Raw genomic sequence first — 18,712 nt, 5'->3', positions numbered from 1 at the left:
TGCTAGTGTAGCAATATATTGTTAGAGTAATAGAGATATTCATTCTGTAGGTTTCCATTCATTCACGTGGAATGAAAGCGACACTAACATAATGTAGTCATGAAAGACGTAATAACCCATGTAACAAAACATTTTGCTTCTTATAATTATCGTGGCCTAGTAGTCTATATAGCTTGGCTTCAAGTACCATATGGTTAGTTTTGGTTATTTTTAGTAACAATGGTATTACAATGTGGTTGATGACAAAATCAAACCATTTTTATTTCAGACATTGTAAAATAAATAATCACTGTTATTATCCTGAGGAATTGATACTTTTAGATTAGAAGTTCATTTATCAAGGTTAACATTCACTTTAGTCTAGTGAACACCATGTAAAAAGTGGATTCTCTCATTGTCTCCAAACTTGACATGCATTTCACAAAATATAAAATTTACTTTCATATCTGTCGTGTTAGGACAGTATGACGTGTTTTGGTAGCTGTAGCAGAAAGTTAAAGTTTCTCTGTAACTGTATGTGACCTATTCAGTTAACAGTTAACTCTACACTTGATGTTTTAAATTATGTTTTGTATCTTTCTGATAATAGAGAGTTTTCAGATGGATGGCAGGATACTTATGTACCACAAAGTAAATTGTACACGAGACCTGTTGATCTAAACACATTGTGTTGTATTTCAGTATAATGTAGTGAAGCATAATTTACATTCAGTGTTATTATAGACAAATAAACACTATTTATACTTCTACCAACAGGGGGAGCTGATTCATTACAACAAAGATCTTTACAAACTATTTTAAAGTTTGGTATAGTGAAAGAGGAACAACAAGAGAACTGTGATGAAGGAAAACCTGAGGTAATTTTTGTTTAGAACTTTTACAGTTTTTATTAACAACTGTTATGAAACTGAAGAGATGTCTTTTCGGACTGTATGTAACTAAAACAGAGTGTTGAAGTGTTTCAAATCATTAGACTTACATGTATTGTAATATTAAAAACTGAGGTAATTTTTGTTTAAAACATTTACAGTTTCCATTAAAAGTTGATATAAAACTGTAGAGATTATTTTAATATTTTATTCAATAAAACACAAATAAACTTGAAAAGTTAACTGGAGACTATGATCACTGTACTCAAGTGTACTAGTACATAATACTTATAATTAAAATAAAAGTTAGTCATACAGTTCGTTGCACTGTTTTTATTGTATTGTAAGCATTAGATGTCCACAGATGTCACATTTTTCTTGTTTTATTAATAATGGCTGTGAACAGATGTTACACTGTACTCATTATATCATTAATATTAACTGTCCTTAGTTTTGTTATTTTTACTGTCATGTAATATCTGGAATTAAGGTCTTTAGTAAAATAAAAACATCAGAAAATGGAAGATGTTTTACATACATCATGTCATTTTATTTTTGTTGTCAGTAGGTTATTCTCATACAACTATTTTGTTTAGGTATTTCTTGAGAAAATGTTAGGTTATTAGATATTTCTTGTCTTCATTACTTGTACGTTTCTCTAAAAGTATACGTAACACATATGAAACTGCTTTTATCTACATTTTATCTCCTTTGTCTCTGGACTTATTGAAAAAGATTAAAATAGTTTAGTTTTGTTTGTTACACATAACTAATTTTTAAATATTAGATTTATGTCATGGTATTTTAATAAACTGGAGATTATATTATGTGTTTTCTTTAGTGATACCACTGGTTGCTCTTTATATTAACCTGTTGAATGTGTTGTTTTATTTTAGAATATCTTTGTCACAGTTAAAACAGAACAGCCTCATGACCTACCAAAAGATGAGGTCATTTCAAAATTTAGTGTCAACAGTGATGATGATTTGGATAATTCAGAATATGGTGTTATTAGTGTGAAAACTGAATTACAACAATGTACTGAATCTAGGTTGGAAAGTACATCTGGTAAGTACATATGTCTCCTGCAAACTGTAAATTCATTGTAACTTAAAAGACTACGTTAGATACTTGGTAATTTTTTAAAGTTACTGAACTATGTACACAGATTATTTGTTGTGTATTAGATCTGTGTTTATTGTGTTTATGTTACACCTTTATTTAATAATTATTGTCTGAAATGTTAGGAAGTGATCAAGTGACAAAATATGTCACTAGTAAGTTAGTGGAAATGGCTGTAGTGAACAGTCATTATTTCCATAAAATGAAATGGAAGGAAACTTTCAAGCTTTGCAGTTTTTCTTATAATTGTAGTTCTTTATGTATAGACTTTGATAGTAATGGTTTCCATGGGTTAATATTTCAATCTGTATATAAAATACATTGTGATGACTTAGTTTCTCAATATTTACACCCTTTAGGTTCTCGGACTTTGTGGTGGTCATGAACCCTCTGTCTTTTACTTTTTTATGTTGAAACACTTGCTTACACTGCATCTTGTAGAAGAGATGTGTCTCAAGCTTGCTGGACTGCTGGTTAGGGTGCTCGACTCATATTTTGTGGCTTTGAATCTATGTAACCAAACATTCTTCTTTTCTCAGCCTTTGGAGTGTTATATTGGGATGATAAATCTCTGTTCATTGGTAAAAGTGTAGCCCATGAATTGGTGGTGGGTGGTGTTGAATAGCTGTCCTTTGTCGACTATCTGTGCTACATTATGGATGGCTGGTGTAGATAGTCATCCTGTAGGTTTATGTGAAATTCAAAAAGAGCCAAACAAAACCCAAACTTGATAAAAGAACTTTATAATTATGAGATATTTAATCTTTCAAGATCTTTACATTTATAGTTATTTATTTAACTTAAATTTAGGGTTTTTGAACAGGAACTTTAGAGTACTGATGTTGATCAACATGTTTTAAACAAAACATTAGAAGATTTTGTGATATTCAACTAGTTACAGTTACGAGAGATCTTTTAAAATTAATCCTGCAATTACGAACTGAAAGTAAAGTAGTTTGTTGTGACACTGTATCATCATATTTCCACAATGAAGACTTAGTCTAACATAAACCTTTCTCTTGAACATGGTATATTAGTTCCATTTTATGTTTTTTAACAAATATTTAAAATTGGGAGGAAAGTATTTCTGAAGTGTTAAACTATGAAAATAGCATCATAATCATGAACCATAATAAGGTGGATCACAAAGAATTGACTTATCTCTAATAAGAAAATTCAGGCAAAAAAAACCAAAAACATTAAATATTTAGTTCAAACAACACTTTAAAACATATCTCAAGACAGAAAATGTCCTCATAAGGTCGAAACATTGTTCTCTGCTTTATTTTAATAAAAGTTTTAATACCCATATTAACCGTCCTGAGATACATTTTTACTTCAAGTGGGTTTCTTGTCATCACAAAACACTTTGGAACCTTTACTCTTGACTGCTAACACTGTACAAACATGTAAAAATGTACCAAAGACTTAGAAAGAGAAGAAACTCTGCTAAAAACAATCTGTTTGTAATTATTATTTTTATTCTTTCCATCCTATGATAAAAATGTTATATTACAGCTAAACCTTTTGTAGAATACTAAATAATGTACAGTAAAGGTATTGAAAACGTAATTTCTTCTTTCTACATTTTATGTAAGCTAAAACATCATCATAATTCTGGTGTAAATGATATTATAGTTTCACTTTGTACTTAGATTTGTTACAAATATCTGTTGTTCCTTTGACCATCCTTGCATGGATCAAAGTCCATCTTACTACATTTGTTGGCTCACGTTCAAAATTTTATTGAACTTTAATTGATGAAGGTCAATAGGTTTGTAGATTATAATTGAAATTTTAAAGTTTTGGTATTATAAATAATTTAGTTTTTTAATTTTAGAGTAAATATTTAAAAACACACACCTAAACATCAATTTTTGTTTGCCATGTGGTACATTAAATGTATTACTGGTTTAAGTAAGATGTTCAAATAAAAAGTCTATAATATCTTACAAAATCATAACTCAGATCTGTAGTATTCACAGTAAGTTATTAGTTTTTGATATTCAAATGTAAAAATAAATCATTTAAAAAATTTTGTTTCACATATTCCACTTGTGAAATCTTATTAGGCTTAACAATCTACAGCAAGTAGCACAGAAGTATAAAGGTGATAGATATAATTATTACCTATACTTAATTATTTACTGTTCTGTGTTTTAAGAAAAATAAGTTTAAAAACTTATAAATAGTACTGAGGTATGTACATAAATAATATATCATAACTAAAATATGACTGTATTTTATAAAATAATCGACTAAAACACAGCCAAAACAGGCCACTTTGCAAAGACTAAAGGTCAGTTTTATATTATTGGATAAGATAACGTGTGCAAATGGGCCTCATCATTGTAACTTTTGTAATGTTAGCCAGACATGGCTGAAAGATTAATAAAATGAAAATAATATATTTCTGTATTGATGTATAATGTTATGACACTTAAGCTATATAGTATAAATATTTGTTCTTGACATATACTTTTTAGTCATTCTAGAGCAAAAAAGCATATTTTTTATGGTGGTTGTTTTATGGTGGTTTTTTATGGTTAGCATGTAAAAATTGGAAAGCCATGAGAAAAACATTTGGTAAAAAAACTGATATTTTACATATGAAAACCTTGTAATGTTTACTGATAATCTGAAAACTCTTTGTAAAGTATGATTTTTAATTTAAAAGTTATATCATGAAAACTATAACAGACAAAGAATGGTTACAAGGGATCGAGCCCGTGCTGAAAGAGTTAAAAAACTTAAGTACAAGGTAAAACAGAAATTACTAACCAATTATAAATGAACACTAGATGGCCATAATGTGTATGTATCAATGTTTTGTACACGTTACAGTTAATGTCAGTAAGGAACCAACCTCTACATTATGTGTGAAGTGATAATCAGTACACATAACAGTAAATTTTATTACACATTTGTAGATTTATTACTTTTAAATACACAAGGGTTTATTTAAATTGGTGATTTAGATGTATATACCTTACTTGAAATAGCTGTTCTTCTACAGGTAGTTTTATACATGCTTAGTTGGGACTATGTCTTAGTCTAGGTATTTATTTGATTATTTCTGTGCATTATATATCTAGAATTTATTTAAACAGAGACTATAAATGCTCACTATATTCTCCAACAAATATCCATGATGATCTGTAGCTGTAGCTTAACATTGTACATCTGGAATTAATGTGGTCAAATAGCTGATAACTACAGTAAATCATCATGTACTTTATCAGTTAGCTACTAGCTATGTTTATTATCATTACAATGTATATAGTTAGCATACAAGATAAATATAAAATTGGGAATTAAAGAAAAGAGGAAAGGTGAGAAAAAATGTGGAAACTGTCACACCAAACAGTGGAAACTGTCATACCAAATAGTGGAAACTGTCACACCAAACAGTGGAAACTGTCATACCAAACAGATATTTTAAAATATTTACTTAGGAAATTTAACATTCAAATAATATTAAGATTGAATGTAGTTTTATAAAATAATGTTACATACACACTTTAACCTACCAATAGAACTAGTTTAAATTATGTGTGTTGTATCAGATATTTTTATTTCAGATATAAAGACCTGTGTGAACTCCTGTTGTGGAAGCAGTTATCCTGATTATCATCTTTTAAAACAAGAAGATCTATTTAAAGATGTGAAATCTTCAAGATTAAACACTGATGTTTGTGGAAAAACAAATTTAAATGGAAGTAACATAAAACAACCTAATATACATGAAGATGATGAAAAAACATACAGTTATGTAACATGTGGAAAGGGAAGTGTAACATCTGATAATGTGAAACAACACAGGAGAATACTACGTGGAAAGAAACTGTATACATGTGAAATTAGTAGTAGACACATTAGGTTTGGTAGAAGTTTGAGAAACAACAAAGAAATACATAATGGGGAAAAACCATATAGTTGTGCAACTTGTGGAAAACAATTTGGATGTAATGGTAACTTAAAAAGGCATGAACGAATACATACTGGGGAGAAACCTTTCAGTTGTGATGTTTGCGGGAAACAACTTAGAAGTAATTTTAGCTTAAAAGTTCATGAACGAATACATACAGGGGAGAGACCCTACAGTTGTGTAGTGTGTGGAAAACAGTTCAGAACAAATAATGCATTAAAATATCATCATAGAATACACACTGGGGAGAAACCTTACTGTTGTTCAAGTTGTGGAAAATACTTTAGATCAACTAGTGATTTAAAAGTGCATCTAGAAAAACACACTATGGAAAAACATTATTGTTGTGCAGTTTGTCAAAAACAGTTTCAAACAAGTAGTCAATTAAAACGACACGAAAGAAGACATACAGAGGAGAAACCATACTGTTGTGACATTTGTGGAAAAGACTTTAAAACAAATAATGAATTAAAACAACATCAAAGAATACATACTGGGGAAAAACGTTATGGTTGTGACGTTTGTGGAAAACACTTTGGAACCAATGGTAATTTAAAAAGTCATGAACGAATACACTTTAAGGAGAAACCTTACTGTTGTGATGTTTGTGGAAAAGACTTCAGAACGAACGAGGAATTAAAAGTACATCAAAGAACACACACTGGAGAGAAACCTTATTGTTGTGCAGTGTGTGGGAAAACTTTAGAACAAGCAGTTCTTTAAGATATCATGAACAAATACACAATGAAGAGAAACCTTACAGTTGTGACTTTTGTGGGAAACTATTTGTAAAAAATTCTAGTTTAAGAAAACATGAAAAAATACATACGTGATTGTAATTTTACACTTTTGCGTTGTGTGATAAACAGTTTTCAATAAATGGTGAATAGGTATATCAGGAAGTGATGCGTAGAGTGAGAACCTTTACTTTTTACAATAAGTGAAAATTAATTCTTAAGTAATTATAACTGAAAAATGGATCAAAGAATACACTTTGGAGACAAATGATATAGTTTTACGGTTTATAGAAAACAAATTTGTTTACTGTGTTGGAAATATAGTTTGTAATGATCTGTAACTATTACTAAATGATATTATTGTTCAAAGTTTATTGAATCAGATGAGACATGATTAAGTTGTGCAGATCTGTGTATAGTTCATTATTAATATCTTTATATGGAATTATTTATGATTGATGTGATAGTGACAACAAAAGAAACATGAAGATAAAAATTACATCCAGATGGAGTCAACAGTCATTGATATTAAAGAAGAAAGTTAGTAGTTGAAGGTAAAGTTGTTTGTAATACTATACCATCATGTTTCCTCAAGTTAATTTGTCTGTTGTAAACTTTTCTATTGAATACGATTTATACTTCCATTGTATAATTACAATACTATTTCAGTTCAGGCTGAAAAGTTTTATAAAGTGTGAAACCTGTATATAAAGATTGTGTCATAATTATTTTTACATTTTATATTTTAATATTTGTTGTGGTTTTATTAGACCATTAAAGTCAATTTAAAGATTTGTCAAAGAATGTCTGATACATTTGATTATATTACAGGAATGTCAAAATGTTTTGTTGTTTCTAATAAGGAAACACAAACTAACAAGAAAGTTTAAAACTAACAAGAAAGTTTAATAAAAGCAAATTTGGTGTGACTTTTGAACTTCAATCAGATGAGGATCTGAACTTTGAACAAACTATATTTGGTGAAATATATCAGATCTTTGGAATTAAAAAGAACAGGATAACAACCTTTCATTCATCTTCTAATGGTATGTTTGATAGCTACAATTATACACTGTTAAATCAGTTAGGTAATTTTGTGGATATGCATACTAAAATGTTGGATCAAGATAGTTATAATTTATTGGTTAAAAGTCCATGAAGCTACGGGACATTACACTTAGAAATGCCATTAGACCTTCTGTATCCTCATCCAGAGATTACTCACTCAGCAGAACTTTACAGAATATTTAGAAAGAATAAGGATTGCCATAAAGGTCACACTAGACGTTAACCTGAACCTCTTGAATTAAGTAGTGAAAAAATGATAATATTCTGTGTAATGCTGACAAGACTGGATGATGTCAAGGTGACTCAATATGGATGTACAAACATTGTCACAGTAAAGAACAAACTGAAACATTAATCAGGTGTTACTGGAGTACTGTATATTCTACTGAAAATAAATTGATGTGGTTTACAGTCTTGGGAGAGAGACAATCTGTGTTGTATGTTGTATACTGTGTTCAACTCTGGAAGTGCTTTTGTGAGAGAATGACCAGTTGGTTAAAGTATTTCTTACATCTACTGAAACATTAGGCTTCTGTCCTGTTCAGAACTACTTGTATGTTTGTACTATAGTATTTATGCTTCTAGTCTAGACCTGCTCATGTAATAGTCAGTTCCTACATGTTAGCTGCTTTGTAGAGATGTAACCAAGCCAACATGGCAAGTTACATAGCTTAGTGTGACTTTTGGCCATGTTGGATCTTTGAAAATACCATAGCAGCTGATCTGTCTCTAGTATAAACTATTAATCCTGTAAGTAAGTTTCAAACTTATGGATTACCAATATTACTTTCAACTTCATGCTAAATTAGTGACTATGTCTTCTGGCACTTTGAAAATTGTTTGTTTCCTAAAGGAAAAGCAGATTTGTCCTAATGAAATTCCTTTAAAAGAAATCCATGATGCATTGGTACGTGGTATACATTCCTGTTGGAGGTAATGTAGATGTAAGATTGGAGATGTTGACAACTTTCTAAAGGGTAATGTAGATGTAAGATTGGACATGTTGACAACTTTCTCAAGGGTAATGTAGATGTAAGATTGGAGATGTTGACAACTTTCTCAAGGGTAATGTAGGTGTAAGATTGGACATGTTGACAACTTTCTCAAGGGTAATGTAGATGTAAGATTGGACATGTTGACAACTTTCTCAAGGGTAATGTAGATGTAAGATTGGACATGTTGACAACTTTCTCAAGGGTAATGTAGATGTAAGATTGGAGATGTTGACAACTTTCTAAAGGGTAATGTAGTTGTAAGATTGGACATGTTGACAACTTTCTCAAGGGTAATGTAGATGTAAGATTGGAGATGTTGACAACTTTCTCGAGGGTAATGTTGATGTAAGATTGGAGATGTTGACAACTTTCTCAAGGGTAATGTAGATGTAAGATTGGACATGTTGACAACTTTCTAAAGGGCAATGTAGATGTAAGATTGGACATGTTGACAACTTCCTCAATGGTAATGTAGATGTAAGATTGAACATGTTGACAACTTTCTCAAGGGTAATGTAGATGTAAGATTGGACATGTTGACAACTTTCTAAAGGGTAATATAGATGTAAGATTGGAGATGTTGACAACTTTCACGATGGTAATGTAGATGTAAGATCGGAGATGTTGACAACTTTCTAAAGGGTAATGTAGATGTAAGATCGGAGGTGTTGACAACTTTCTCAAGGGTAATATAGATGTAAGATTGGACATGTTGACAACTTTCTAAAGGGTAATGTAGATGTAAGGTTGGAAATGTTGACAACTTTCTCAAGGGTAATGTAGATGTAAGATTGGAGATGTTGACAACTTTCTCGATGGTAATGTAGATGTCAGATCGGAGATGTTGACAACTTTCTAAAGGGTAATGTAGATGTAAGATCGGAGGTGTTGACAACTTTCTCAAGGGTAATGTAGATGTAAGATTGGACATGTTGACAACTTTCTAAAGGGTAATGTAGATGTAAGATTGGACATGTTGACAACTTTCTCAAGGGTAGTGTAGATGTAAGATTGGAGATGTTGACAACTTTCTCAAGGGTAATGTAGATGTAAGATTGGAGATGTTGACAACTTTCTCAAGGGTAATAAACACACCAATAAGGAAAAACATAAGAAAACCAGTAACATCTACATCACTGCTCTGAACTAGATAGTAATATGAAGTTCAGTATTCATGTTCAACTCTTAAAAAAACAAAAAAAGATTACGTATGCTACAATAGAAGGTCCTGTGCAAAGTGTAAAGAAGCCCACTTGCTGATACTGTAAAACCCTCATAAACCCAAGTAATGTAATGAAACGCTAAAATGATAAAATTCTAACTCTTATAAGATTTTTTACAAAACCTTTCATAGTTATCACAGTGTCTCAGATGTAGCCCCTTGTGTTAGGCGACACTATTATTCTTTTACTTTAATTAGGTGTTTGACAAAATTACACAGATGAAATAACATAAGTAAGGGCCAATCGGAAACAGACGTTAAAATCAATTTACGTTTCAAATTCTTATTTCCTCCACATCTGTGAAAGATCTTTGGCACAAACACAAAATAACACACAAGGTAAAATACAGTAATAGCAACTACAGTATACCAACAGATGACCATTGAAATGGTTAAACAGCGAGATTTCTGAAAGTGGTGATGAATAAATAAAACTTGGATTATATCATATATCCTTTCACATTCTATATAATTAAAGTTTGTATTCAAGCAAAGGAGTCTGAACAGACTGCAATACTGACAAAAATGGTTGGATTTTGATGTAATGTGTTCAGTTTCTACAAGTAAACGAGCGGACTTTTTAGCCGCGGCATAACGGCTCTGACTTTTTCAATTACGATTGTTTGTTTGTTTTTGAATTTTGCACAAAGCTACTCGAGGGCTATCTGCGCTAGCCGTCCCTAATTTAGCAGTGTAAGACTAGAGGGAAGGCAGCTAGTCATCGCCAACTCTTGAGCTACTCTTTTATCAACGAATAGTGGGATTGACCGTCACTTTATATCGCCCCCACGGCTGGGAGGGCAAGCATGTTTGGCGCGACGGGGATGCGAACCCGCGACCCTCAGATTACGAATCACACGCCCTAACACGCTTCGCCATACCGGGCCTTCAAGTATGAACGTTTAGTTCATAGGTCCACCATTTCTTGACTGATTTAGGATCTAATTACAGTTTTGAACTCTGGGAGGCCAAACCCTTTCGACTGAGATATCTAACCATGCCTGAGGTATATATTAATTTATTCTAATCCTACCAAAAGGAATTTGAGGGTATGCTGGTAAGGATCCAGATGAGTAATGAAGTTGCACTTGCCTTATCCTTGCATACAAATACATGTCTAATAACAAAGAAATAAGGTCTCCAAGATTACTTTTCCCTAATCCCGTATAACGTAACGAGGTTATTGAGGATTCCTTGTTTCTACTGCATGCTGATGTTTCCTGTTATTTTACTTAGTTCATGAAAACAATTCCCATAGTGAGAACTTGTTAATAGTTATCATTTCTGTAGGGCAGATATTCAATTTGTTTAACATGATACAATAATATGCTCGTATAAAATGTCAACATGATTAAATGTAAATATAAATCGTATATATACTCAAACATTTTACTCTGTGGGATCCAGCATGGCCAGGTGGTTAAGGCATTTAACTCGTAATCTGAGAGTCACGGGTTCGAATCCCCATCACACCAAATATGGTTACCCTTTCAGCCGTGGGGGCTTTATAATGCGACAGTCAATCCCACTCTTCGTGGGTAAAAAGAGTTAGAGATGGTAGTGATGACCAGCTGCCTTCCATCTAGTCTTATACTGCTAAATTAGGAACAACTAACGCGGTTAGCCCTCGTGTAGCTTTGCGCGAAATTCAAAACAAACCAAACCCTCTGTGGTGTTTTTATTTTCTCTTCATGGTTTAATGGATGAAATCTCATTCTTTTCCTCACATACCAAACCTGACGGACCAATGTTCATACAAAATGTCTCACATACCAAACCTGATGGACCAATGTTCATACAAAATGTCTCACATACCAAACCTGATGGACCAATGTTCATATAAAATGTCGAGAATTGCTTGTTTTGAATTTCGCACAAAACTACTCGAGGGCTATCTGTGCTAGCCGTCCCTAATTAGCAGTGTAAGACTAGAGGGAAGGCAGCTAGTCATTACCACCCACTGCCAACTCTTGGGCTACTCTTTTACCAAAGAATAGTGGGATTGATCGTCACATTATAACGTCCCCACGGCTGAAAGGGCGATCATATTTGGTGCAACCTGGATTCGAACCCGCGACCTTTGGATTATGAATCGAATGCCTTAACACACTTAGCCATGCCGGGCCCGTTGGGAATTGTAAAGTATTGATAATACAGGTGTTTTGATGTATATAGTTTTCTTTACGACAAACCATTGAGATAAGATGGGGTGTGATGGTCAGACATGTGGCTATTATATACGTATGCATGGATATACACTCACCCTGAATGTAATTGGAGCTTTGATTTGCTCAACATTGACTTTGCCCGTAGAGCTTCCAATGTTGTTGTTATTTTTTATTAGCATCTGTGGATCTCTTGTCTACAGATGTTTTTACCATGACCTCCTTGGTTTCAACTACAATGTCTTGCAACTTCCAAATCTCTTCAAATTACTATGGGATAATGTTTGTTTGTTTGTGATGACGAAAAACCCACTTGAAGAAAAATGTATCTCAGGACGGCTGGTGTGGGCATTAACACATTGCTAACCTTAATATGACATAAAAGGTCGAAACGTTGTTCTCCGCTTATCAATAAAAGTATTAATATTAATACCAGCCATCCTGAGGTACGCAATGTCTCGTCTTAGCTAATTTTCCTCCCTGTTGTGGAGAGACCTTACCTTCATCCATTCAGTTTCTATCTACTGGCAGTGTCATATGAGGACCAGAATATATTATAATGTGGATCAATTTGTGATCATCTGTCCACTAAAGATGGTGATTTCTCCCATGGTCTTTTTGCCAGTGGTACAATTGCGAGAATACCAGCTTAGAATATTTTAACCATATGACTGGTCATGGTATACGAAGGTGAAATTTTCATGCATCACTGTCGTCTTTATTGTATTTGACACCTTAATAGAAGTTCCATTCCGTGTCTTTGTCTTCTTAGGGTATAGATGCTCTTCAGAGATGCAAACACGTGTGTAGTGATATCTTCATTGTGCCACATGGCACCTGGCACTGATGCTGATGATCTGAAACTGTGTGTCCATGGTATTTCAGTGGAATCAAGGACTTTATTAGCTTGAAGAGACGACAGTACCAATCCCTTCACCAAATCTCAAGTCTCCCATGCTAGCCATATATCTTAATTTATGAGTTTGTTTATATTCAGAAAAAGTCAAACACTAAGTCTTCATGACAACTACATGTACCTTGGTGAAGACAAAGTCTTGTGTATACTGAAGTAGCCGTGATGCATCGAGATTGGCACGGGATTCCATTTTCTCACTGTCACTGGTGGAGGAATAAGTGAGGATTTTGAAGTACCACTTTGAATCTTTTAGATTTAGTGAATCAAAGAGAAACTACTCATGACCAAACCTTGTCTTTAAAACTTGCAAACATGAGTTTCTGAACCAGTATTTCAGCGAATTATAATTATTCAAAGTATCAGCCATGTGCATATATTAAATGGGTGCATAATATCTGGTTATGCTTGTAGACTAGACACTTATAAAACCCTTCTGGGTTTACATTCAACCATCTACTACTAGCTGCTCTTGTTTCCATTACATGATTGGAACATGCACTATATATTCTACAGATAAGCTTCATCTATAGCTTACCACACAGATGTAACAAAGACAATACCCAGCTCTATAAGAAAGAAAGAAGCCGATATTTCTTAGATCATATACTGTCAAACTGACCAGGGTCAGGCATGCTAATCTTACGTTTGACCATTACCTCTTGACAGTATTCATTTTCCATTTAAATCATTTAACAATTACATTTTAAATCACAAGACTTCACCTCGTTCACGATGGCTTCTTATATTATACTTAAAGTCAGCATTTTCATGCGTCCCCCAGTGGCTCAGTGGTATGTCTGCAGGCTAAAATATTCTAAAAACTATATATTGATACCTGTGGTGGGCAGAGCACCACAGGTGAAACTTTGTGCTTAATTTCAACAAACAAAATGTTCATGTTTCAAAATTGCATATTGTAATAGAACAATGTTGTATTGTGAAAGCAGATGATGAACCTAGTTTTGATCTCGGATATAATTTGTTTGTTTGGGAATTTCGCACAAAGCTACTCGAGGGCTATCTGTGCTAGCCGTCCCTAATTTAGCAGTGTAAGACTAGAGGGAAGGCAGCTAGTCATCACCACCCACCGCCAACTCTTGGGCTACTCTTTTACCAACGAATAGTGGGATTGTCCGTCACATTATACACCCCCACGGCTGGGAGGGCGAGCATGTTTAGCGCGACGCGGGCGCGAACCCGCGACCCTCGGATTACGAGTCACACGCCTTACGCGCTTGGCCATGCCAGGCCCTCGGATATAAACCAAATTCATTATGAAATCAAAAGATGAGAACCCAATTTTGACTTAAGGTATAAACCATACTTGAAAAATGCTAGTTTGCAGTAGCCACAATTGAATATAAATATGAATACAGCTTGTGGTTTCTACACGTAACGTAATATATACATAAAATAAACCAAAACGTAATATTGTTTGCTTATTTAAAATATCCCATCAGTCTGCCTGGCTGAGAATATTTTTACAAAAAGTCAATAAAACACTTAGTTTCCATTAGTGTATGTTTATTACGATATATCCATGCCATTACTTGCTAAAAACATCTTGGTAGGTCTCAATGTAATATTTCTAATGTGTATAACTTGATATGCTTGTATTTTTGTTTGCACATGTGTATGACAATGCACACTTTATCAAGCACTCTAGTAGTTTATATGCTTCTCTACAGCAGTCACTGTAATCGGCAACAAAACACATTTTATGAACAGAGAATATTCATTTTGTCCACTGCTCAGAGATTCATTGAAAAACTACAAGTATCTGCAAATTTGTCTTCACAGACAATGTAAAACAAGGCCTATACAGTATGAACTGAGATGTCGGGAATAGAGACGGCTCATCACATATTACACACTGGTTATGTCAAGTTTCCAGAAAGACATTTAACAGAGCTCCACTGGTTCCTCACACAAGTCTTTGACAACTTTCATTACTTACACGCTACGGCTTGTTTAGAGAGACTGGTGTTAGAGGGAAACTACCAATATATATTTTTAAGAACTGGTTGGTTCTGTGAAGCACATGTCTGTTCCAAATAATAGGGTTATGATCCTAAAGCTGATGTTGTTTACTAAAGAGTAACACTTTGTAACATGCTACGGTTTATTGGAGTATACTGACAAAAAGTCAAGATATCCAATCAAAAATATCTTACGTGTGAAAGACGTTGCCGCCAACAAAACATTCAACGTGAGTTAAAGAAATAAAATCAACATTAGTGACCAAACTGTTAGATAAACCTTTGTTTTACCCATCATTATGTCAAGTTGAACAACACAACGTAACCTGATAGTTAGCCAGTCAAATACACCTTTGTTTTACCCATCATTATGTCAAGTTGAACAACACAACGTAACCTGATAGTTAGCCACGTAGATAAACCTTTGTTTTACCCATCATTATGGAAAGTTGAACAACACAACGTAACCTGATAGTTAGCCAGTTAAATACACCTTTGTTTTACCCATCATTATGTCAAGTTGAACAACACAACGTAACCTGATAGTTAGCCACTTAGATACACCTTTGTTTTACCCATCATTATGTCAAGTTGATCAACACAACGTAACCTGATAGTTAGCCAGTTAGATACACCTTTGTTTTACCCATCATTATGGAAAGTTGAACAACACAACGTAACCTGATAGTTAGCCACGTAGATACACCTTTGTTTTACCCATCATTATGTCAAGTTGAACAACACAACGTAACCTGATAGTTAGCCAGTTAAATACACCTTTGTTTTACCCATCATTATGGAAAGTTGAAGAACGCAACGTAACCTGATAGTTAGCCAGTTAGATACACCTTTGTTTTACGCATCATTATGGAAAGTTGAACAACACAACGTAATCTGATAGTTAGCCAGTTAGATACACCTCTGTTTTACCCATCATTACGTCAAGTTGAACAACACAACGTAACCTGATAGTTAGCCACTTAGATACAACTCTGTTTTACCCATCATTATGTCAAGTTGAACAACACAACGTAACCTGATAGTTAGCCAGTTAAATACACCTTTGTTTTACCCATCATTATGTCAAGTTGAACAACACAACGTAACCTGATAGTTAGCCACTTAGATACACCTTTGTTTTACCCATCATTATGTCAAGTTGATCAACACAACGTAACCTGATAGTTAGCCAGTTAGATACACCTTTGTTTTACCCATCATTATGGAAAGTAGAACAACACAACGTAACCTGATAGTTAGCCACGTAGATACACCTTTGTTTTACCCATCATTATGTCAAGTTGAACAACACAACGTAACCTGATAGTTAGCCAGTTAAATACACCTTTGTTTTACCCATCATTATGGAAAGTAGAACAACACAACGTAACCTGATAGTTAGCCAATCAAATACACCTTTGTTTTACCCATCATTATGTCAAGTTGAACAACACAACGTAACCTGATAGTTAGCCACGTAGATAAACCTTTGTTTTACCCATCATTATGGAAAGTTGAACAACACAACGTAACCTGATAGTTAGCCAGTTAAATACACCTTTGTTTTACCCATCATTATGTCAATTTGAACAACACAACGTAACCTGATAGTTAGCCACTTAGATACACCTTTGTTTTACCCATCATTATGTCAAGTTGATCAACACAACGTAACCTGATAGTTAGCCAGTTAGATACACCTTTGTTTTACCCATCATTATGGAAAGTTGAACAACACAACGTAACCTGATAGTTAGCCAGTTAGATACACCTCTGTTTTACCCATCATTACGTCAAGTTGAACAACACAACGTAACCTGATAGTTAGCCACTTAGATACACCTTTGTTTTACCCATCATTATGTCAAGTTGAACAACACAACGTAACCTGATAGTTAGCCACTTAGATACACCTTTGTTTTACCCATCATTATGGAAAGTTGAACAACACAACGTAACCTGATAGTTAGCCACTTAGATACACCTTTGTTTTACCCATCATTATGTCAAGTTGATCAACAAAACGTAACCTGATAGTTAGCCAGTTAGATACACCTTTGTTTTACCCATCATTATGGAAAGTTGAACAACACAACGTAACCTGATAGTTAGCCAGTTAGATACACCTCTGTTTTACCCATCATTACGTCAAGTTGAACAACACAACGTAACCTGATAGTTAGCCACTTAGATACACCTCTGTTTTACCCATCATTATGTCAAGTTGAACAACACAACGTAACCTGATAGTTAGCCAGTTAAATACACCTTTGTTTTACCCATCATTATGTCAAGTTGAACAACACAACGTAACCTGATAGTTAGCCACTTAGATACACCTTTGTTTTACCCATCATTATGTCAAGTTGAACAACACAACGTAACCTGATAGTTAGCCAGTTAGATACACCTTTGTTTTACCCATCATTATGGAAAGTAGAACAACACAACGTAACCTGATAGTCAGCCACGTAGATACACCTTTGTTTTACCCATCATTATGGAAAGTTGAACAACGCAACGTAACCTGATAGTTAGCCAGTTAGATACACCTTTGTTTTACGCATCATTATGGAAAGTTGAACAACACAACGTAATCTGATAGTTAGCCAGTTAGATACACCTCTGTTTTACCCATCATTACGTCAAGTTGAACAACACAACGTAACCTGATAGTTAGCCACTTAGATACACCTCTGTTTTACCCATCATTATGTCAAGTTGAACAACACAACGTAACCTGATAGTTAGCCAGTTAAATACACCTTTGTTTTACCCATCATTATGTCAAGTTGAACAACACAACGTAACCTGATAGTTAGCCACTTAGATACACCTTTGTTTTACCCATCATTATGTCAAGTTGATCAACACAACGTAACCTGATAGTTAGCCAGTTAGATACACCTTTGTTTTACCCATCATTATGGAAAGTAGAACAACACAACGTAACCTGATAGTTAGCCACGTAGATACACCTTTGTTTTACCCATCATTATGTCAAGTTGAACAACACAACGTAACCTGATAGTTAGCCAGTTAAATACACCTTTGTTTTACCCATCATTATGGAAAGTAGAACAACACAACGTAACCTGATAGTTAGCCACGTAGATACACCTTTGTTTTACCCATCATTATGTCAAGTTGAACAACACAACGTAACCTGATAGTTAGCCAGTTAAATACACCTTTGTTTTACCCATCATTATGGAAAGTAGAACAACACAACGTAACCTGATAGTTAGCCAATCAAATACACCTTTGTTTTACCCATCATTATGTCAAGTTGAACAACACAACGTAACCTGATAGTTAGCCACGTAGATAAACCTTTGTTTTACCCATCATTATGGAAAGTTGAACAACACAACGTAACCTGATAGTTAGCCAGTTAAATACACCTTTGTTTTACCCATCATTATGTCAAGTTGAACAACACAACGTAACCTGATAGTTAGCCACTTAGATACACCTTTGTTTTACCCATCATTATGTCAAGTTGATCAACACAACGTAACCTGATAGTTAGCCAGTTAGATACACCTTTGTTTTACCCATCATTATGGAAAGTTGAACAACACAACGTAACCTGATAGTTAGCCAGTTAGATACACCTCTGTTTTACCCATCATTACGTCAAGTTGAACAACACAACGTAACCTGATAGTTAGCCACTTAGATACACCTTTGTTTTACCCATCATTATGT

The 18,712-nt window shown here is 33.9% G+C and overlaps 1 protein-coding gene across 1 annotated transcript; it reads left to right on the top strand.

The window, feature by feature from the left end:
• Nucleotides 1-756: 756 nt before the first annotated feature.
• LOC143227583 (uncharacterized) lies at nt 757-7,587 on the top strand (the record flags this gene model as incomplete). The annotated part of the gene is made up of 3 exons (XM_076459013.1): nt 757-857; nt 1,766-1,937; nt 5,573-7,587. Coding segments are annotated over 3 exons (1,343 nt in total), but the record flags the coding sequence as incomplete, so codon positions are not given.
• Nucleotides 7,588-18,712: the final 11,125 nt, after the last annotated feature.

This window comes from Tachypleus tridentatus, chromosome 9, assembly GCF_004210375.1.
Source record: "Tachypleus tridentatus isolate NWPU-2018 chromosome 9, ASM421037v1, whole genome shotgun sequence".
Taxonomy (NCBI): domain Eukaryota; kingdom Metazoa; phylum Arthropoda; class Merostomata; order Xiphosura; family Limulidae; genus Tachypleus; species Tachypleus tridentatus.
The sequence above is the reverse complement of the archived record's forward strand: the minus strand, read 5'-3'. Positions and strand labels throughout refer to the sequence as shown.